This window comes from Taudactylus pleione, unplaced genomic scaffold, assembly GCF_031769625.1.
Source record: "Taudactylus pleione unplaced genomic scaffold, aTauple2 ptg000662l, whole genome shotgun sequence".
NCBI classification, from domain to species: domain Eukaryota; kingdom Metazoa; phylum Chordata; class Amphibia; order Anura; family Myobatrachidae; genus Taudactylus; species Taudactylus pleione.
In genome coordinates, this window is record NW_028285064.1 from 47,790 (window position 1) to 71,352 (window position 23,563).

The following is a 23,563-nucleotide window of genomic DNA, read 5'->3' on the forward strand; positions in this document are numbered from 1 at the left end:
TAGCATGGATAACACTAAAACCAGAACTGTTAGTGTTCCTTGAGGACCAAGATTGGGAATCACTGATCTAGTGTGTATCCTGTTTAAGATTGGTGTTGGGATTATCTGCTAGGGGGCACCAGTCAAACTTTTGCCAAGGGCACCAAATTGGCTAGGGCCGGCTCTGCTGCCACCAGTCTGTATAGCGCTGCTGGGCTTGTGGGCCGCTCACATGACACGGCCCCTGTGCAAAGCAATACCACTATAGCACATCAAATGAAAAAAATGTTGGAAGAAGCAATTTCATTGTTTGCAAAGCCACGGGCAACAGCTTATTTACATAAAATGATGCAGAAACAGCAGTAGGTAAGTTTGCAAACCCTCCTCCCCTTCCACGGTGACCTGTTCACTACTATTAACTGTCACATATACTCAGGGGAGGAACTAGCGGTGGTGCAGCCGGTGCATTGCACCGGGGCCCGCTGTGGTGCAGGGGCCCATAGTCATTGCTGCACCCCCACTAGTGTGAGAGCGGGCCTGGAGAAGTGGAGAGCGGTGGTCAGCGGCAGGAGCGGGGATCAGGTAAGTTGCGTGTGTGTGTGTAAGGGGGCACAGAGACTGGAACAGCATAGGGGGCGCTACTTGGGGCACTGTATAGGGGGGCCGCTACTCTCGGCACTGTATGGGGAGGGACTACTACTGGGGGCAATGCATAGGGATTGCTACTGGGGGCACTGTATAGGGGGGACTACTACTGGGGGCACTGCATAGGGGGGACTACTACTGGAGGCATTGGATAGGGGGATTACTACTGGGTGCACTGCCTAGGGGGGATTACTACTGGGGGCACTGCATAGGGAGGACCACTTCTGGGTGCACTGTATAAGGGGCACTGCATAGGGGGTCCACTACTGGGGACACTGCATATGGGTATCTATACATACTGCATATGGGCACTACTACAGAGGGCCCTGCATAAGGGGTACTACTACAGGAGTGATACAGAAGGAGGCTGGAAGTCTGGGGCAGGAGGATGGAGAGACGGGGAAAGAAGGCAGAATATATTTAGCCCTCCATGCCTCACTTTGATGCTGCCCCTAATCTTTATTTTTACTTCAATCCCATATGGACCTCCCTGGAACACTTGATGGGGGGAGGGGAACGGGGGGGCGCCATAGCACGCACATGCTCTGGGCGCCCTGGCTACACGCTATTCCTCTGACTGTATATGCAACTAGCTGAAGTACCCGGCGTTGGCCAGGTTTAAATCTTCAAATTATTAAGTTTTACTATGTGATGTTGTCCAAATCCATCCAGTGGAAGGCCCAGAACAGGCTCCCTGTGTCACATTTCTGCCCAGCGTACACCAACGGAAGGTCCGACCGGGACCTCAACCCCCTAGTACAGTGGTCAGGGAACAGGGGTAAATGACCCCACATGGGGTAAAAATGAAGTTCCTGGGGTTAATGGACGGACAGCCGGGCATGCATATGAATCGTTCTGTAATATAGAATGATTCATATGCATGCCCAGCTTTGCCGCAGGGAGGCTCTAAGCCGGACGCCCGGCTCCTTCCCTGCAGCGCCGCGTCAACCGGAGGCTGGAGTTCTCTTCTGAACTCCAGCTTCCGCCTCTCTCCATGCGCACTATGGAGCAGCTGGGCGGACAGGACGGCGGCGTATGCAGGAACGGGGATTAAGGTAAGTGTTTTGGGGGGTTTTTTGTACAAGGGGCACTACTACAGGGGCATTATATGGGGGCACTACTATATGATTTCCTTCCTTTCAAATCAAGGGAGTAATGTTGGCGTATCTAAATATATTTTGGGGTGAAAGGTAAAAAAGTTCCCTGACTCCTGCCCTAGTATGTCTTCTGGGATCCAATGTTACTAGTCTGTGAAGTTTTTATCCAAATCCATCCAGTGGAAGGCTCAGAACAGGCTCCCTGGGTCAAAGTTCTGCCCAGCATACACCAATGGGAGGTTCGACTGGGACCCTAACCCCCTTAAAGCCTGGCCAGGACCAACTGGATCACATCGTGTTGGTTTTAATCAAATTGATGCAGCAGTGTCCGAATGCGTAACTGGACAGACAACAAATAAACCAATGAATTTTATATATAAGATTCATTGAAATGAGACAATGACAGATCTCACAGTCTAGCTCATATCTTCCCCTTTAACTGTCCAACTATAATTACTCAAATGTTATAGCACATACATTTTGTAATCATTATTGTAGTAAAACAATGCTTAATCAAGTATTTTGCTAGATATATTAGATTTTGGGTAATGAAAGTGTTTATCTGAGATATTAGGGTCAATAACACTAGGTGGGGCAAATGTAAAATTTGTTCTAGATCAAATCTAATTTGCAGTGTAATACTAAAGCTGTCCAGCAATTGTATGCTATATGCAAAAGCCGCAAGTAATCACCCTTCATGCAAAACAACATGATGTGTGTATGTATATGTAAATATATATATACACACGTACGTACGTATTTGCACCCCTTGTATTGCAACATGGTTTGTGTATGATACAAAGATGCTTTTTTTTTTTTTTTTACTTTGCTCCCAACAGAATTTGGTCTAACATGAAACTGGTGTATTAAAGTGTCAGATTTCGATTCGGAGGGCGTGATTCACTACCTATGCAATTGCGATTACGCGCGCAGTTCAACTGTGATAGTACACTAATCAATTGCGATAACAAGTCCCTCACAGCACTGCACAGGGACGCCCACCTTACTCAGCACACATCCGTAATGTTTAGCAAGACCGAGAAACCATCGGTACAATCTAATACAATCTCAGTTGCACAAGCCCTGACCTTACTCAGAAATTGCTAACTTCCTCGCACGCTATGAGACCTCAGGCTGCATATGGCATCGCAGTGGCTAATTTATGCACGCCCCTGTAACGGCATGTGAACGCACTGGCACGCCTGCATTTCCCCAACCGCCCCCGTAACCACCCACAAACGGCACTTCCTGTCAATCACTATGCGATGGGTCTGCCTAGCCTCTGCGATCGCAGTCCAGATCGCAGTGGCCGGTTCACGCGTGCACTTCGATGCATTCGCAATGCAAAATAATCGGTGTGCGTATTCGCAGTTGCATACGGTAGTGAATCAGGCCCTGATCACGGTTCTGTTTGGAGCAATAGATTTCAATTTAAATTGAAGCCTCACAGAAACACACGGGGGTTGTTCTATAAATTGCACAGGTCACCTTTAATCTAATTGCCAGTAAAAGTCTCAGAAATTAATTTATTAGTTTGGAGTCCTGTCCTGTTGTTCTGTCCTCTTTTCAGCTACATTGGCTAGAATCAACTTTTTACACTATTAGAATGTCAGCTTCATCTGTCTCCTCTGTCTAATTTTGCATACAGTGGCAGAGAAAAAAACATGATAGTAGTAATAAGCATTTCTTGATCAACAAAATGATAAGGTTGGTATATAATGGTCACTGTCTGGGTTAATGGTAATGAAATGGTAACTATAACAAGTCTTGCTTTATTAGAGAAAGTATAACAAGCAAACACGTAGGTGCAACAACGTGATGAGCACTAATGAATCCAGAAAAGGAGTCACCAGTCTGCAAATGGCTACAGATTGCAGGTTGGATTGTTACCACATACCCAGGTACCCCACCAGCAACTCTACATTCACAATCTCTAGTTAGACAATGCTGCAGAGAGCACTTAGCAACTTATAGCTCCCTGTAGTGGGAATTTTACCAGTGTCAGTAGATAATAATTCGATACAGATAGTACGTAGCTGAGCAGTTTGTTTCCAGGAGATCCACAGGTTTAGTTCATCTATTAGAAGGTTAATGGCCACTGTGAGCGTCTCTTGTTACGCCTCAGTCTGGTCCGGATCCAAGTTCTCCTCAGAAGGTTCATCAACGGTGATAAGAACAAGGGGTACTTTGGGCTGCTCCATCTTCTTCTGCTTCTCGGAGGCCTCCAGCCTACGAGGAACCCTGGGCACAACTTGAGGGGTTGGTGGCTCACTGGCCCGACTCTCATCTTCTGTGTTCTCCTCCTCATCAATGCGTCCATCTGAATCAAGATCGCTGTAACGGGCATTATCGTTGGGAGACGGGAACCCGTCCCCCCTGAAGCGGCCGAGGTGGTGGTTCCGTGTCCCCCGGCTCATGAGGTTTTTCATGCTTACCCCAGGCGAAGCAGCGGAGGATAGAAAGCGGCTGAGCATTGGAGTGCGAGCTCGGGGGAGGTTGGGGGTGGCCGACACTTGCTGACTCTGCTCCGAGTCCCCTTCAATGCTGAGATGAAAGGAGACACATTGGATGAAAACTTTGTCTTGGTACAAATGTAATTTTGCAATATATTTATATTACAGAAAATATTCAAAGCAGCTTTTATTAGTAATGTATGAAGAGATAATGTAGTTACTGGTACCGACGTGCAAAGAATGAAAGAGTGACTCTGCCATTAATAGTCACTGAAGCCTGCCCTACAGTTGCTTGTGTTTCGTCAGCTTCCAGTTCTTATTAATTCCCTGTTTCTGTGGTATCAGTCTTCTGCCTACAGAGGGCGCTCTCAGGCTATATCTCTCCACACCCATACATTAGAGGGTGAAGGGCACCCACCGCCTTAATCTACCTCTATTGCATGTCCCATCTGCTACTGTTTCTGTAACTTACCCTAATACTTAGTAGCCAAGATTTTGTCAGGTACGTCTTGAAAGACTACAATCCCCATCATACCATATTAACTGAAGTTTATTATAACCTCCTCCCAGTGTTGTTTAAGAAAATCGGGTAATATTTGGCAGATGCAGCAAACTCTAATTTCGACCATAGACGTATTCTTAATATTCATCATTATATCCGCTCTCTATTATGCCACATATAGCACAGGCCCGGAATCAAAGTCGTAAGCTTTTGGCATCCCTGCTGCGTCTTTGCATGCAGAATATGCTAATGCTGCAGGAGGCGTCTTGTGTAAATAAACGCCTCCTGCCAGCTTCTGTGATCCGCTGCTGCGTCCGAGGACGATAATCGGATCACACTGCGTGACATCGGTCATCTGAGTAACCTCAGGTTACTTGGGATGGTCTGTGCTTTCAGCAGCTGAAGCCAGTGAAGCCGTGTACAAAGGTGCAGCCACTGGCTTCAGCATGCACAGAAAATGGGGCCGCAAACTCCTCTTGTTGCTGTTATAACACTGGTGCTTCTTAGGTGTCTAAGCATTATACCACTTCTGTTATTATATATTTATATCTGACAGATAATTAAACTGCATCTAGTGGTATCCAGACTATGCATATTGTCTTGTGGACAATTTACTAGTACTAAATGCCTTTCACTGGTTGTCTTCTCCATTCTACCCAATAAACAGATGCATTGCACACAGCAGCCAGAGTGAGCTATTACGTCCGTACCGCATGTCGAAGGTGGAGCCCATGAAGGAAGGTTTCAGGGTTTCGGCTGCTGTGGCCACGGTATAGGGAGGTAGTGCACTCTGCTCGTCCCAGTATTTGTCCTTTACCATAGGAGGCAGGTTTTGGTACATGTCATCCACAGATAAGAGTGATACCTATTGGAAGAGAGTAAAGGATGAAACAAACCTGCCCTCTGAGAACAGTACAGGTTTTCTGGATGCTCTGGCAGAAGCACAGATTGGTTTGCCAGTCCTTTGGAATGTACCACATTATATTTAGACTAGGGGTGAGCGGGTTCAGTTTTACTCGGATCTTTAAACAGCATTTTATTGGCTATCGCCTATCATGTGTTTTGGATAGCCAATAGAATAAATCTGAATTTGCGGTAAAGTGGCGATAAGAACCGAGTAAATCCGAGTAAAACCGAGCCTGCACATCCCTAATTTAGACTAGTATTTTTGACCCGTTGGGTAGGTAGCGTGGCTTTTCCCTAAATCTCTCATTCATTCTCTCTTCCCTGCTCACCCCCGCCCACAAACTTGTCCCATCCATCTGTCGCAGCAGTGGTAGTCATTGGTGCATGATGGAGACAGGAGAGACCATAATGGATTATTATATAGACGTTAAGGCCTAAATTAAGTTTGCGTTAAGTGGTTTCGCAACTCCATTGCTCCAGTAAAATTAACAGGGCATGTATTTAGGATATACTGGTTTTAGCACACCTTGGGTTTACAAATGGATTACATACTCCATTAATTTGTCTTGCTGCATTGAAATAAGATCTTATAAAAATCAATGCTAAAAAGTCCCTCTGGCTTGGGTAATTGTAGACATCAGTGTATATTAGGTTGGGAAACACGGTTGGTGTTGTGGATAGCATTACTGCCTCACAACACAGAGGTCTTGGGTTTGAGGTCCACCAAACTCCACACAGTGTGTGGAGTTTAAATGTTCTCCCTGTGTTTGTGTGTGTTTCCTCTGGGTTCTCCGTGGTTGCGTGCGTGCGTGCGTGCGTATGATGAATGAATAAAAATCTGCCGTCCAGGTCAGTGCGGTCCACGACACTACACGCTAAAACAAACACACCAGTGCCGGCGCCGGATAGTACATTCACTGACAGTGACTTTACTACCCGGCGGTGGCGGTGTTTGTTTTAGCAGCCGATAATAGTCAATTGGATATACAATGGAGCACCTATACTACAATAAGGATAATGTATACAACTCTCAGTTTTAAACAATATTTTTAATTTAAATAAATCACAATAAAAAAAGGGGATATATATTCCCTTTATTCGGTACAAGCATATATATGAAATAGTCACAGCAATATTGCACAATAGTAATGGCTTCATGCAATGTAACACACTCTCACATAAGGAAACAGTACTGTGCAAATGTAATGTAAGTGGTAAATTTACTAAAGTGAGAGTTTTTAGAAGTGGAGTTGTTGCCCTTAGCAACCAATCAGCTTCTAGCTATTGTCTTTTAGAAGGTGCTAGTCCAGTGTTTCTCAAACTCGGTGCTCAGGACCCCACACGGTTCACGTTTTGCAGGTCACCCAGCAGGATCACAGGTGTAATCATTACTCACTGACACAGGTGGAGCTAATTATTTCACTTGATTCAGTGTGGAGACATGGAAAACATGCACTGTTTGGGGGTCCTGAGGACCGAGTTTGAGAACCTGTGTGCTAGTCAAATGTTAAGTAGACTCTGATTGGTGGCTATGGGCAACATCTCCACATCTAAAAACCTCTCTCTTTAGTAAAATACCCCTTAGTGTATTTTTTTTCTCATTCCAATATATGAGTGGCACTCTACAATATGTAGTTTCCCAGATCAAATCACAGTCAATATATATCTTGTGCCCTAGTAGTGAAGGTACATAACTGAATAAAGGGCCTGATTCACTACGGATCGAAATTGCAATAGCGATTACGCACACATTCTCACTGCGATAGTATGCTAATCCATTGCGATCTCTATGCCATCGCAGCACAACATAAGGACGCCCACTTTATCATACATACATCCGTAATACTTAGCAAGACTGCGAAAACATCAGTAACATGGAGTACCGTCGCAGCCTCACGCACACTTGCACAAGCTCTGACCTTACTCAGGAATTGCTAACTTCATCACACACTTTGAGTTCTCAAGCTGCGTAAGGCATCGCAGTGGATAACTTATGCACGCCCATACAACGGCATACAGACGCACTGGCACGCCTGCATTTCACCGACCACCCCTGTCACCTCCCACAAATGGAACTTCCTGTCAATCACTCTGCGATGGGTCTGCGTAGTCACTGCAATCGCTATCCCGACCGCAGTGGCCGGTTCACGCACACACACATGCGCAGAAGGCAATAATCGGCCAATTGCATGCTTAATCGCAGTTGTAATCGGCAGGGTTGCACGATTTAAATCAGATGATTAAATCATGATTTAAAACAAAACGTTAAACTACAAATTTTGCTTAGAAAGAGATAGAAGTTTAGGTGGGGGCAGTCCTTTTTTTTTTTTTCTTTTTATCTCAGCCGGGTAGAATAAGAAAAAAGCATAGTCCTGCTGAAATTGAGACTGCTATAGAGTTGTCAAATATGCTGGTCATCATCAACTTTTCTGCATCCATGAAACGCCAAGTATCTCCTCTAGCCTGGTGGATGTCCTACGTAACTCGGCTTCAGTTAGACACTTCTGTAGCAAATCTTCTGAAGCAGATGTTCACCACAGTTTCATCAAGTGCAGGAATCGAAAGGATTTTTTTCAACGTACGGTTTTGTACAATCCAAAACACGCAACAGATTGGGAATGAAAAAGCAGCTAAACTGGTTGCATGCTACAGAGCCTGTTCTGTTGAGGGCAAATGTGAGGACGTGGACAAAGGCATGTAGATGTTTGACTCAGACTCAGTCAACTGAGTGAAGTTCAGAGCCTAATTGTACTTCTTGATGCAACCGTTTAGTGTGGATTTATTCTATTACTGTATTCATTTTGTTACTGTTCTCACTTCAAAAATTGTTCATGTATTACTAAAACAAGGTGTAAACATCTACAATCAAACCCTTTACTTAAAAAAATAATTAATTAAAAAAAAATCCTATTTAAATCCAAAAAATCTGATTTAAATCAAATCCGATTTTTATTTTTTAAAATTTATTTTTTTAAATCCGATTTTTATGCAACCCTATCGGTAGTGAAGCAGAACCAAAGTCTCCAAAGTGACTGCTTTGAATGATAGAAAGAATATAAGTCTATGTAGGAGAAGATATAGCACATAAATATACCGGCGTCAGTGCTATTCCGGATACCAGCTAAGCATCGGAGAATTACTACACAGAGCGCCATCCCTGCTATCCGGCTCTGGGGAAGGAGCGGTGGCCTCTGCCTTGTGCCGAGCCTACAGTGTAGCATGGAGTGTGTATAGACACAGAGCTGCTGTGCTACTTCAGTGTCAAATGCAGGATTTCTAGAGGGGGGTTTCCAATACCTGATTTTAGAGTGAGTGTAGCCAGTCCATGAAGAGGGCATCATTAGCACTTATCCAGTTTTAATATGCGTCATACAAAGTGTATTGTATATCATAATTCCAACATATACAGGACCAGCGATCACAGTAAAGGACTCCAAACATCAGTAACGGATTGCCGCGATCCTGCAACCCGACATTGCAGGATCGCAGAAATCCAACATGTTGGATTTCACAGATATGCCGATCACAATCAAAAAATGATTGTGATTGGCAGATTGGTGAAATTTAACATGTAGAATCTCACCAATCCTGCAACGGATCGTGGAACATCTGATCACAGGATCGCGGCGATCCATCTCTGATGTATGGGGCCCTTAAGCCATTAAATGTGGTAGTAGGGACATCCTGCCTAGGCTGAATGTTTTTATTTTAGATGTGGGCACCATTCCAGAGAATTGGAGCAAGTCCTGGGGTCTGGGGGAGTAGAAGAACCTAGCACTGCCCTGGACATATATTTACATATTGCATTATTATACAGTATTAATAATTAAACCTATTGATGGTCTATAGCAGTGCACCCCTAACAGTGCATGTTTTCCAGTTTTCCTAGTTGGTACACAGGTGTATTTATTACTGGCTGACACATGTTAAAAGATTCCCAGGTGGTGCTAATTATTTAATTTGTGATCCTGAGAAGAACATGCAGCACTAGTAAAATTCTATTATATTACAATTTCTGTTGTGGTCACGGTGTGGACTGGGGAGGGGGGTTTCCATGCAACCAGACCCCCCCCCCCTCCCTGTGTTTGCCTAAGCACTTGGTAAGCTGTGCTACTGTATTAAGTTGCTGGTGCTGGGAGCAGTGTGAGAGTCAGCTGTAGGAGATCATTAGCTGCTAGTGCAACTTTGTCTGATGTGGAGTTCGTCTACTGCTAGTGCAGCATAAAGACTGGACATGGAGATCTCAGGCTGTTTGTGTGACCAGCAATGGCTGGGTAAAGTAATTATACCACCAGTATATTTGTGTGCTATATCTTCTCCTACATAGACTTATACTCTTTCTACCATTCTAAGTGGGCACTTTATTATTATTATTATTATTATCCTTTATTTATATGGCGCCACAAGGGTTCCGCAGCGCCTTACAAAGTACAAAAACAAACGAGCACACAAGACAACAGTTATTAACAGTACAGACAATGCAGGACAAGTACATGATTTATAAACAATGCTGCATAACACCTAAATAAGCAGCAGGGTGTCAGTAAGCAGTTTTTAGGCACCATTGTAAATGAAAGTAAAAGTAAGGCAAGAAGAAGCACGTGAGGAAAGAGGGCCCTGCTCGTGAGAGCTTACATTCTGAGGGGAGGGTCAGACAAACAGGGGTGACACAGATGGGCTAGATAGTGAGGAAGGAGCATAGAGTAGTGGGTTAGGATGAGCGCTGGAAAGCATTGAGGAAGAAATGGGTCTTGAGGGCCCAGTTGAAGATTAAAAGCCAGGAAGCCAAGTGATGGAGGAATTTTGCAGGAGCAGTGGTGTCAGAGGGGTATAGCCAGGGTTTGGTGATGGCAAGGAGAATCAAGGCATTACAGATGAAGTGCTCATGAACAGGGACCAGTTTATTATAGACAAAACTGGCTTTCCAGAGGGAACAGGAGAGAGGGACAGAGTTAAGAGGCGAGAGGAGAATGAGATTATTAGGGTTGATGTAGTGTGGAGGTGATATTGATCTAGAGAAGGGGGATAAGGAGTGTGGGGTTATGTGGCTGGCTTCTGAATGAGGAAGGGTGACAGCAGGTGATGGGTAAGGTGGAGGTGTAGTGTGGTGTGGGGGGGGGAGAAGGATAAGTATCTTGGAGAAAAGAGAGGGTGCAGAGTTTAGTGGTGGTGCAGCAGGACCATGGTGGGAGAGTAGAGAATAATACTGGAGTTGTGGGAGATGCAGTTGAGAGACTAATATGTGATGAAGAGAGACAGAGGAGGGGGAGAACGTAGAGGGGACTATGGATGGAGAAAAGAGGTGAAAACTGGTGGTAGAGGAGAAAATAATGTAGCAGCTGAGTGAAGGAGGAGTAGAAGAAAAGAGACATAGTGTAGATGAGGCAGTCGGGGGGGGGGGGGGGGGGGGGGGGGAGTCAGTAGTAGTAATGAGTGTGAGATGAGGGAGCAGTACAGGTCAAAGGTCAAAATCAGATAAAAGGAAGGACAGTGCTGGAAGATGTAAAGGCACAACTACAATAGTATATTATAACCAAAAAAAGAGTAGAGAGCTGTTAAAGTAGCAAGACTTGAGAATTAGTCTAAAGTATGAATATATATATATATATATAAAGAAAAAGGTATACGTGTGAAACAATGGTAGGTACTACAGTGATATAAAGATAAATTGACAGTGGTATTGGAATGATGTAAACAATGTAGAGAAGAAACGCAAACATACAAGTATTAAATGTTCAGTAAGCAGGTAGTTGCTTACAATGATGAAGCAGGGTGTTGGCAAAAGGTGTGTCCAGGTTATAATGGAAGCTGGTTGCTGAGTAGCAGGGTTTCCAGAAGCTCAGAAGATCCCTTGCTTTTTTTCCAAGTTATAGAGAGTTCTTTTAAAATGTTGTCCTCCTGTCTTCCTCCTGACTAACTCTTGAAGTTATGCTGTACATGTAGTCCCACTTAGAAAAAAACCCACTTTGAAATAAAACCTAGAAGCCTTGTACAAGCCTAAAGCCTTGTAACCTACTGATTATATAGTTAAGCATAACATGTGTAGTCACTGATTACACCCACCCTCAAAACCCTCACCCACACCAGAAACAAGTCATAAAATTCTAATACAAACAAGCAGAGCCAAAACAGCATCCCATGAAGCTAGGAGATAGATCTGACTAGATATTTACATTTAAAGTTACTCTGGATTTTACAGATATTATTTAAAGACAGTATACCTAGCAAATGAGAATTCCAAACAGCATTGGTTTTTCTACAATAGATGCCTGGTAACTTTGGAAACTTTATTAATTTGTGTGGCCACAATACTAGGGCACAAGATATTTGTTGACTGTGATTTGATCTGGGAAAGTACATATATTGTATAGTGCCACTCATATATTGGAATGAGAAAAATGATACACATAGGGGCATATTCATTAGGCTGCGAGAATAGCAAACATTCCGCACCTGTGAGGTAATTCCTGCAGTTGTGGGTTTATTGCTATTCTATTAGATGCGTTTTTTTTAAACACGCGCCACCCCACCGATGACTAAGCAATTGGAAGTATCCAATTAGCTTAATTAGTCCTTAATTGCTTACCTCTTACAGCGCTGTCGTCTTCATCCTGCGTCGGGAGTCGGCTCTTCTGCAGCAGCAGTGAGTATGTCAGTGTGTGTGCTGTATGTAAGTGTGTATGTGTTCCACTGTCAGTGTGTGTGGTGTATGTAAGTGTGTATGAGTGTGTGTGTGTTCCACTGTCAGTGTGGCCCCCAGCAGACCTTGTCCCTCCCACCAGCCCCTGGAGCCTTACAGGAGCCCCTGGGACTCTCAGCAGCCCCCTCTCCAGTAAGAAGAGAGAGGATAGGTCACTGGGAGCTGCGGAGACCACTAGAGACCCCCGGCCAGGTAAGTGAAGATTTTTTTTTTCTGTTTAAATTAGGCGGCGCAGGGTTTTCAGCACTGAAAACCCTGCAACCAGGATCTTTTAAATTGAATACCGTGGATATCGGGAGCGCGCATACCCGCGGAATTTATAAAAAAGGCGCAAGGTTTTTACCTCGCTCACTGTATATGCCCCTAAGATTCTATTTGCACAGAACTGTTTCCTTTTGTGAGAGCATGTTACATTGTATGAAGCCATTACTATTGTGCAATATTGCTGTGACTTTATCATATATATGCGTTTACCAAATAGAGGGAATGTATGTCCCTTATTTTATTGTGATTTATTTAAATTAAAAATATTGTTTAAAACGGAGAGTTGTATATATTATCTTTATTCTAGTCTAGGCGCTCTATTGTATATCCAATTGTTATAGCAATGTCTTTGCTTAAAGGGGAATGGTAATTACCACTGAGAGCAGCCACTCCAATATTGTTGAATGAGGTGGCGCACTATATAAACACAATGCCAATAAGAGTCAGCCAGACTCTTATTGGCTGCTGCACCCAGGGCCGGTTCCGAGCTCCACCTTTCGGCTCCTGCAGTGGGTGAAGGGAGAGACTTCATGAAGGGGGGGATGCTGCCTGCCAGGTCAGTGTGGTCTGCAAACAAGCAGACTGCCACAAGCATCGGGTAGTACAGTCACTGACAGTGAGTGTACTACCCGGCGTCGGTGTGTTTGTTTTAGCAGCCGATAAGAGTCAGAATTTGTTGGCTGCTGCACTCAGTCGGCGCCGGGCTGGAACGCACTCATGAGCTCCTCCTTCCGGTTCCCACAGTGGGTGAAGGGAGAGATGTCATGATGTCTCTCCAATAGTGGCGAGCGGGACGGGAGGAGCAGACGCAGGAGCAGGGATTCGGGTAAGTATAGTTTTGTGTTCTGTGTGTTTTATGTGTAAGGAGCACTACTACTGGGGGCACTGTATAAGGGGAACTATATAGGGAGCACTATTGGGGGCACTAAGTAAGAGGCACTACTATAGGGAGCATTGCATAAGGGGCACTGCTACTCAGGGAATTGCATAAGGGGCACTACTACAATGGGCATTGCATAAGGGGCACTGCTACTAGGGGCATTACATAAGGGGCACTACTACTGGGGGCATTAAGATGCATATGGAAAGGAATGTTCCCAGAGTGATGAGAAATGGTGGCGTATCATGATGACATGCCGCTACTTTTCAGTGGCCACGCCCCTTGTGGCATGCGACTACGCCTACTTTTTTTGGTGCACATGTCTTCGGTGCACACACACACAGTTGGGGGGGGTCGCAGCCACTTTTCATCTTGCCCTGGGCGCCAAATACCCTGCTTATGCCACTGCTCGCAAGGATATGTGTATAACAGGCAATCCCGATGCCCCCTCTCTATCAGGACACGTGTAATACAGACAGCCCCAGTATCTCCTCACTCTCTGGACACTTGTAGTACAGACAGTCCCGATGCCTCCTCACTCTCAGGGCACATGTAATACAGACACGTTTTGCAATTCATTAATGTTCTTACTTGCAGATTCCTGTCAATCAATCTGTTGGTTTCAAAATCATCATCATCTTCTCCAAAAGGATTAATGAGCTGTTCAGCCACCTGGAACATGGGGAGAATGACGTGTCACATGCATTTTTATTATTACATTTTTTTTATTTAAAGCTCTCAAAAGGGTTCTGTGGCGATATCCAAGAGGATAAAACTGACAAGAAATTTAAGTACAGATCAGTGGTCAAAGTAGGTATTTTGAAGTGGGGATATGGAAAACCGTGCACATCGGGAAAAGGGGTGAGGCCATTTAAAAGGGGGCGTGTTCTTAAGTTGTGCCCCTTTTTTTTATCAGTGTAGTGTACCACACCATAGTATCTCTTATACACTTATGCCACACAATAGTAGTGCCACTTATACAATGCTCACAGTAGTAGTACCTCTTATACACTTTGGGCCTGATTCAGAGCCGAACGCTATTTGCGGACGGTCGTTCTGATAAAGGGGCTGGCTATTTAAATGAAGTGCTTGCTCTTTGCGGTCTGTTGACGCCTCTAAGTCTGAACGAGCGAACAAAACCTGCGGCCGCTATTTTGAAAAAATGCCCCCAGGCCGCTCACATCATACGTCATCTCCGGTATTTATTAGATTAATCGAGTACATCGAAAGGCGTATAAACTACTCGCTATTCTTGTGGTAGCATTTTCCTACCGCAATCATGCGAGCAGTTCAGGCTAAAAGACAACCAAGTGACGTGGTGGATGACGCTGCTTTGTTAATTATTCACTCCCATTAAACGCCCGTTTTGACCGTTTGGCACACCTGCGTTCGGATCTCCACTCCCCGTTTTCAAGCACCTTCCCCTGTTACCACCCACAAATGCCTCATTCTGTCGCTCAAATTAGCAGGCATTCGCTATTTTGCGAGCACACGAATTTCGACCGCACTGACTGGTTCGCGCATGCGTATTACGAACCGTACGCATGCGCAGTTGTGCGAACATCGCTCGGAACGAACGAGCGGCTCTGAATCAGGCCCTTTATGCCACACAATAGTAGTGCTCCTTATACAATGCCCACAGTAGTAGTGCCTCCTACAAATTGCCCACTGTAGTAGTGCCCCTTGTAGTAGTGCTCCCTATAAATTGCCCACAAAAGTAACACATAATGACATGCAATCAAACAAACAGTACTTACCTGAAGCACCACTCCTGTGTCCGCCGGCATTGCTCTTCACTGTGGGAGAGACATCGTGACTTCTCTCCCAACACCCACTCAGGAGTGAGCTTCGGCGTCTGGCTGCAGGGAGGGGTCCATTGGGCACCTGATGGTAACAAAATCTCAGCGGTGGCCTGGCCACCAGTGATGGGCGGACCTTGGCTGGGTCTCAATGGATGTGTGTGGGTCTGGGGGCATGACAACACAGTCACATCTTTGTAGCCCTGCCCCCACTATGCGATGCCAAGATTACCGGCATTCTGAGACAGGGCAGAGCCACGATGATGACGCAAGTCAACGCAACAGGGCCAGCTCTAGGGGTGCTTGACCTGAGCGGTCGAACAGGGGCGCCACCCCAGCATCCCAATTTTAGTGGGACAGTACTGTCCTGCTGTTACATCCATGGGCCGAAGTGGCCCGCGGGTGGTCAAATCGTGGATGCTACTCGCAAGGGGCCTGATTCAGACCTGCTCGCAAGCGCTATGCGCTCGCAAGCGGGTCGATGGTGGCCCAGTGCGCATGACTGAGCCGGCTCCGTCGTGCGCATGCGCGAGACCCGGATAGTGACGGCCAAGCCGTCGCTCCAGTTCTCGCAACAAAGGGGGCGTGCTGTCGATGTTGAGTGACAGCACGCCCCCTTTGGTGGGCGGGCCGGGGGCGTGTCTGCCCAGACGGAGGTGTTCCCATGGGAACGCCTACCGTCTGGGGTCGGCCCCACTGACATCACTTGTGCTTTCGGCTGGGGCTTGCGGCAACGAGACCCTACCGCAAGGGTCTCGTCGCAAGCCCGATGGTCGCGATGGTCTTGACCATCGCGACCATCTTCCTGCCCGCTCCCTATAGCTGTGGGTGGTCATCCACAGCTATGCGAGCGGCCAGGAGGCCACTCTAAAAAAGGACGGCCCTGATTCAGAGCGAGCACTCTGTCAGAGCATCCGGCTCTGAATCGGGGCCTTGGTACCTTATCTCTATTCACTTTGTCTCCTAACTGTTTAGTAAATAGCCCCTTATACTGTTACTCCTATATATGCACTATGCTAGGTTTATACACTACAGGTCAGAAGTCTTAGAAATTTAGGCAAGTCAAGTCCAGTGAGTAACCTGCGGAATCGGTAGCGCCAGGCCGACAGATGAGCAGAGCCCGGCAGCGGAAGCCCGACCACGCTGGAAATCCTGATCGTCGCTAAGGTAAGTATATACTACCCTAACCCTCCTTAGGGGTGCCTAACCCTAATCCCCCCCCTTCCCCGCTGCCTAAACCTAAGTCCACCCCGGGGGGGTGCCTAACCCTAAGCCTCCCTAGCCTAACCCTAACCCTCCCGGGGGGGTGCCTAACCCTTTTTTTTCGTGTTACTGATATCACAGGGGTTAGCCCCACCCCCTGATGGTCCCCTTGGCCCCACCTCTAATGATGATTAGCCTGCTGTTCCCCCAGCAGCGATGGCCCTCAAGGGGTGCAAACCCCGTCAACGGTTCACCATAGATGGTTTTGTGCCATCGACTGTAATTTAAATTTTTAAAAAAGAACCTTTGTGTGCAGCACAGTTGGTGCAGGCCCCAGCGGCGGCCACACTGCGCACACTATGGGGCCTCGAGCCAGCACTAAAGATTTTCCAGCTGTTCTGCAGCAACAGTAGCAAGCCTATTCAGACAGAAAGTTTGCACCTGCTATAGGGCTGGTGCAATCTTCGATGTAGCGACTGAAGGTGCAGTGGTGGTGTGTCCTGGTTGGCACCGTGATGGAATAGCACCATAGCCAATGTGCATCTCAGTAGGTTGAGAATCACTCATGGCATTAGCATAAAGACACGAGCGCTGCAGCTGCGATTGCTTCTGCCTCTGAATCGGGCTCACTGTTTGTATAAAAGCAATGTTGGAACAGACCATACTTGCCTACACTCCCGGAATGTCCTGGAGACTCTCAAATGTCGTGTGGCTCTCCCAGATGCCTGGATAAGAGGCTGACCGTTACTGCCCACTTGTCGAGTAAAGAGGACAGTCCAAGTGGTTTGATGACCCCATTCGCACTGGATTGCATCATAGTAGCTCCACACCCTGCCTTACCATGGGACGTTGTATAACATGTGACAGGGCCATGATGATGCGGGCACAGCGTCTCATCCCCACCCACACTACCCACTTGACTGCACCAAATTATTGATCTGGTTTGGGTTGAACTCGACAGAGACCTGAGAGTAAAGCAACCTACAAGTGCAACACAAGTGTGGGAACTTCTGCAATAGCTTAGGGAGAATTTCCCTAACCCTATTTAATTTCCATTGTAGAAATAATGCCACCAGTGTGTGCAGCGGTTATTTCTACAAAAGGCGGCTACTTAGATTAAATATGGTTTCAAAAAAAAATATTCTATGATTTATTATTTTACATTTCTTTTATGTCCAATATTTTTTTTTTTTTTCACAGACATACCCCCACTGAGTACGTGGTCATGCCCCCTGTCCCGGAATAACTGTCTCTGATGTTTGAGGTAAGCTGTAACTATGTAGTGTTAACTCTAGGCCTGATTCAGCTTTGGGAATAGAGTAAGATATAGCACGTAACTGATCATCTTTGTGAGACCATGCTGCACTGCAGGTGGGGCAGATGTAAAATGTGCAGAGAGATTTAGATCTGGGAGGGAGGTGTCCAAACGGAATACATACGAATTACCGCCGGACACAAGTCCGGCGGTTCAAATCCCGACAGCGGCAGGCCGTCACGGCTGAAAATCCCGATCGTCCGCAGGTAAGTATGAACTAACCTAACCCCCCTAACCCTAACCTTCCACCCAGTGCCTAAACCTAACCCCCCCCCCCTTCCCCGCCGCCGCCTAACCCTAAGTCCCCTGGGGGGGTGCCTAACCCTAATCCTCCTTCCCACTAGCCTAACCCTAACCTCCCAGGGGGGGTGCCTAACCCTAAGTCCCCCCCCCGGAAGCCCTAAACCTAACCCCCCCCCCCGCGGCTGTCCGCAGCGGCGCCCAGCATCTCTTCGATCGGGATGCCGGGGGCGCCGGTCTCCCGACGTCGGTAAAATAATAGGCGTCTAGAATTAGACGCCTGTCATTTAACCCTTGCCGGTATAAAGCAGTCTGGAAGCCGGCTGTCGGGCTTACGTCAGCCGGCTTCCCGATTGCATACCGTCCAAACTGACATATAAATTGCAGTCTAAAAATAAAGCTGTGAAGTATTTGTGGGCTACATACAAAAGCAACCAGTATATACCCTGTATGCAAAATAAAATGTATGCATTTGTACCCCTTGCATTGCAACATGATTTGTCCTGGTTCACAGTTACTTGCTATATCTTACTCTATTCCCAAAGCTGAATCAGGCCCTCTATACTGTCCTGCAATCCGTACCCCTCCTCCATTTTTTTTTTTTATCTCTCGCTCTCTCTCCCCTCCCCCATTACTGGGATTTACTGTATAGGGAAAACTCACTTCTGAGAGTGGCTTAGGAGTACTAGAGTGAGAGTTTTTAGAAAAGATGTTGCCCATAGCAACCAATCAGATTCTAATTATTATCTTCTAGAAGGTGCTAGATAATAAGTAGAAACTAACTGGTTGCTATGGGCAACATTTCTTCTAAAACTCACTTCTAAAAACTCTCACTTTAGTAAATGTACCCTTAGTAATGTTTTCTTTATGGTAATGTAACCAGGGCCAGATTAAGCCTGGAAAACTGTGATGGCATGGCCCTCCCGAACAGACCCAACTAATCTTATCCAGACCCATAAATAAGAACGATATCCTTATATCATACTGGCTCACTCTCCTGGAAGTTGCGGGACACTCCTGAATTTGGGAGAAAGTCTCCCAGCTCCTGAAGTGAGTGTGATGTGGGTAATGATGACGCGATACGCTGTGAATCCCGTCATCACTGCGTTCATTTTCATTTTTGCAATATTTTGTAGTTGGTAAATAGGCCTCTATAATACACAGAGGTCTATAAGACAAAACCATTTTTAATTCTTATAAATAATTATCACAGAATCGTAACAAACGATGTGACTGTACTTGATAAAGTAATATCTGCCTCATTTGTTCTGTATGTTGTCCCTTTATGTATTAGCTGTGTCCATTAGTATAACTGTGTATGAGTATTACCTGTAATACAAGCTCAGCCTTAACCTGAGGGAGATTAGTTGTATGAAGCCATGGAGAGAGATGAAGTTACCCAAAGCAACCAATCACCTGCTAACTGTCATTTATCTAGCACAGTCTATGAAATGACAGTTAGAAGCTGATTGGTTGCTTTTGACAACTTCTTAACTTCTTAGGGCCGTATTCAATTGCCGGGGAAAAACCGTTATCGGCGATACTTTTTCGCCGTTGACGTCACTTTCGCCAATCTGGCTTATCCCCGTATTCAATTCTTCAGACTTTTCGCCGGTGTGGAAGGTCAATGGTAAGAACCCTGCGAAAAAGTATCACCTATGTATGAGTGTCGAAAAAAAGTGCAGAATTCAGGTTTTGGGGTACATACTTCCAAAAACCACCCTGCACCCCTTGAACAGTCCCCCAAAGGTATTCTGTGTAAAAAAAAATTAAAGTACCACAGGACACCCCAAAAAATTACTTTCATTTTGGGGGCGAAAAAAGTTGGGGGACAAACTTCTAAACTAGCAAAATAGATTCAGGGGGGGTCCTCAAGTATGCGCCAGGTGTCTTTTTTTTTTTTATTGCAGGTTGTTGCGGCAGGTGGATTTTTTCACATTTTTAAAAAGTTAGACACTTTAAAATATGCTTGCACCCATTTTCTTGTACCCCAAATTTGATGGGAATACTAATTTTTTTTTATTAAAAACCTTGCCAAAAGCTACTCTTCACCCCTTTTGCAAAGACGCTAAACAGCACCTATTGAGGCCATTTAAACACCCCAAATACCTTCAGCAGGGCTATTCGCGGGTACCCATAGTGAACCCCCATGTCAGAGCGTCTTTTGGGGGTGTCAGGCTGATTGCCTCAAAAATGACAGCATTTTCCGCTCATTTCGTTTTTGCCGATTTGGAATTGAATACAGGGATACGCGGGGACGAGCTCGATACATTTTCACTCTGAAAAGTGGCGATGATGGCGAAAAGTCCGGCAACTGACTTTTTGCTCCTAATTGAATACGCCTCTTAATCTCTCTCAAAGGCGTAATACATCTCCCCTCCTTCGGGGAGAATATGAGCTCATTGGTTTCTGAGTATTAGAGACTTTCACTTTCATTTCTCTCTTCTGCTGCCAGAGATGGCGTCTGCTGATCTGAGACAGGAGCTGGACTGTTCCATCTGCCTGAGCATTTATACAGATCCTGTAACCCTGAGATGTGGACACAACTTCTGCCGGGTCTGTATTGATCGTGTGCTGGATACACAGGAGGGGTCTGGAGTATTCACCTGTCCTGAATGCAGAGCAGAGTATCTGGATCGCCCTGCCCTTGAGAAAAACAGAAAAATCTGCAATATAGCAGAACGTGTGCGCTCTATTCCTGAGGAGGGAACTGGGGTGTTCTGCACTTATTGTGTCCACTCTCAAGTACCTCTTGTTAAAACCTGTCTGAAATGTGAAGCTTCTCTCTGTGATCTACATTGGAGGACACACAACAAGTCAGCAGAACATGTCTTAGTTGATCCCACCACTTCCTTGGAGAAGAGAATATGCTCTGTCCATAAAGAGATCTTGAAGTATTTCTGCACTGAGGATGCTGTCTGTATCTGTGTGTGTCCTGCAGTTTGGCCGGAGAGCATCGGGGACACCTAGTAGAGATGCTGGGTGAGGCCTCTGAGAAGAAGGAGAAACTGAGAAATGTGTTGCAGAAACTGACCACAAAGAGAAAAGAGACTGAGAACAAAATCCAGAGTCTGCAGGAGTGCAGAAAATTTGCTCCAGAAAAAGCAGCTGGTTTAATAGAGACAGTTGCTGCCCTGTTTAAAGACATCAGGAGACAGCTGGAGGACCTAGAGAAGAGAGTCCTGGATGAGATCTCCAGGCAGGAAGAGCGTGTTTCACTCTCAGGCTCTGAACTGATCCAGCAGCTGGAAATAAAGAAGGATGAGATGACCAGGAAGATGTGTCACATTGAGGAGCTGTGTAACATGTCTAATCCAATGACTGTCTTACAGGAACTAGACACAGGTGACTTGTCTGATACTGAGGAGATGTGTTTCATAACTTGTCCAATGACTATTGTCCAAAAACAGGAATCAGATCCTGAAGAGGGGGATAATCAGGAGATGGAGGAGGAGGGCACTGAGGAGATGGAGGAGGAGGAGGTTAGTACTGAGGAGAAGGGGGGCACTGAGGAGGAGGAGGGGGCACTGAGGAGGAGGAGCATGTCCATAACTTAGGAGATCTGGATGTGGGTCTCATCTCAGGGAAATTACAAACATTATCAGATATAATAAGAGGAATAAATGTATGCTTCTATGTGCAGAAACCAGAAGACATATCACTGGATGTAAACACAGCTGACAATTGTATACACATATCAGGTGATATGAAAACTGCATCCACACCTCCAATAGAACAGAATCAACCAGAGAGATTTCAGGATGATCCTCAGGTAATAAGCACCAGTGTATTCTCCTCTGGGCGACATTACTGGGATGTGGATGTCAGTAAATCACAGAGCTGGTTGGTGGGGATGTGTTATCCCAGTATAGACAGAAGAGGATGTGAGTCACTCATTGGAGATAATAACAAGTCTTGGTGCTTGAATAGGACTGATTATGGTTACTCAGTGATACATGACCGTGAAGAGATCTCGTTACCTGACAATATTCCCTATGATAGATTGAGGATATATCTGGATTATGAGGCAGGACAGCTGTCCTTTTATTCTCTGTGTGACACGATCAGACACTTACACACCTTCACTGAGCCCCTTCATGCTGCATTAGCTGTATGGGAAAAGGGTTGTATAACGATATCTGCGGAGAGTCTGGAGCTATCAGGGAGGGGAATCTGATTGGTGGAGCATTTAGTGCATAGAATGATGGAGTGGATACAGTAGTTTATATGTATTTGAAGAAAATGTACCTGGCCCACAGAATTGGTGTATAATATTGTGGACACTGTAAGTTGTGTATTCAGTGTCCCAGCAGGTGTGCTACATGTCCGACATTATCTATTTCTATTCCTGACATGACAGATATAAATAATTCATAAAGTCATTTGTACTAATCAGAACAATATTTCTATGTAAATCTAAAGTCCAATGAGTGTTCTTCAATTATATGTTAGTAATGTAGTTAATAAAGGGTCACAAATTGTTCCTGTAATCTTGCATTATTTCTCTTAAGCTGGGTACACACAGGAGATGATGTCGGCACGATATGTCATCTCCGCCAGAAACCGAACGACATATTGGTTGCAACGCTCAGTGAGTACTGCCAATATGCACGCTCACGCGGTCACATGCAGTATCGTCCGGTCGGCCATGACTATATCGCATGCGACCCCATTGCAGGTAATGAAGGACAGAATGAGGGATCGTTCCGTGTTCATTACCTTGTTGTAATATGTACCCAGGGCCGGCCCGAGCCTAATATTTTTGGTAAGCGAAGATACATTTTGGCGTCCCCTGGCTGAATTTGCACACTCTGAAGGTGCGTGCACCCGACAAAGGAAAGGGGTGTGGTCTCATGGGACAAGCCATAATCACGAGCAGCAATCTTGCTGGGTACATGCCCAGTGCTCTTGGACCTGCTGGTCATGCTCCCAGTCCCTTTCTCCAGTGAATAGATGCCGCATGCATGCACATGTCATCTATTCACCATTTACCCCCCCCCCCCCATCTCGAACACTTTGTCGCCAAAATAGGGATGTTTGGCTGTAAGGCAGAGACCTAAATCATCTCTCTATGGTAAAGCTGTGACATAGAGAAGACCCACTCTGTTTCCTGGGGCCTCAAATGTGCGTCAGGGGCACTGTCAATGACTGAATCCCCTATGAGTACAGGTACAATATTATAGTAATATTTCCTGCTTTTGAAAGCTTTTCAGGGAGAGTGTGAAAGCACCGCCTATGAGCGTGGCGGTAAAGTGGGCGTGTCCTGCTACATCTGAGAGGCGTGTCATATAACTGACTTACATCCAAATGTAAACGAGCCCCAAAGCACTTAGTAAGATCTACATGTTGATAAAAACACACTGATACTTTTTAGGGCTTGCTCATGTACTGTATTTTACAAGGGGTTCCATATAAGTGACAACAGTAACCTTATATGATAATGCATGTAGCCAAAGGGATCATTGTGCCTGATTCAGAATGATTGGCAATAGAGAGCCTGATTCTGCAAGGATCATAATTGCAAAGCTGCACGCAGGCTATAGATATATGATGTATGCATGTAGGCTATAGATATGATGT

The 23,563-nt window shown here is 45.6% G+C and overlaps 1 protein-coding gene and 1 pseudogene across 1 annotated transcript in view; one reads left to right on the forward strand and one right to left on the reverse strand.

Annotated features, from left to right (window-relative positions):
- Positions 1-3,587: 3,587 nt before the first annotated feature.
- LOC148478301 (bestrophin-4-like) overlaps positions 3,588-23,563 on the reverse strand; it is a 71,559-nt gene continuing 51,583 nt past the window's right edge. The window contains exons 6-8 of the mRNA XM_088455632.1: positions 14,018-14,098; positions 5,387-5,541; positions 3,588-4,265 (exon numbers count right to left, since the gene is read on the reverse strand). Coding sequence (XP_088311758.1) covers positions 3,836-4,265; positions 5,387-5,541; positions 14,018-14,098 — 666 coding nt within the window. The 3' untranslated portion in view covers positions 3,588-3,835. The remainder of the gene's footprint in view (positions 4,266-5,386; positions 5,542-14,017; positions 14,099-23,563) is intronic.
- LOC148478302 (E3 ubiquitin/ISG15 ligase TRIM25-like) lies at positions 9,613-22,420 on the forward strand (annotated as a pseudogene).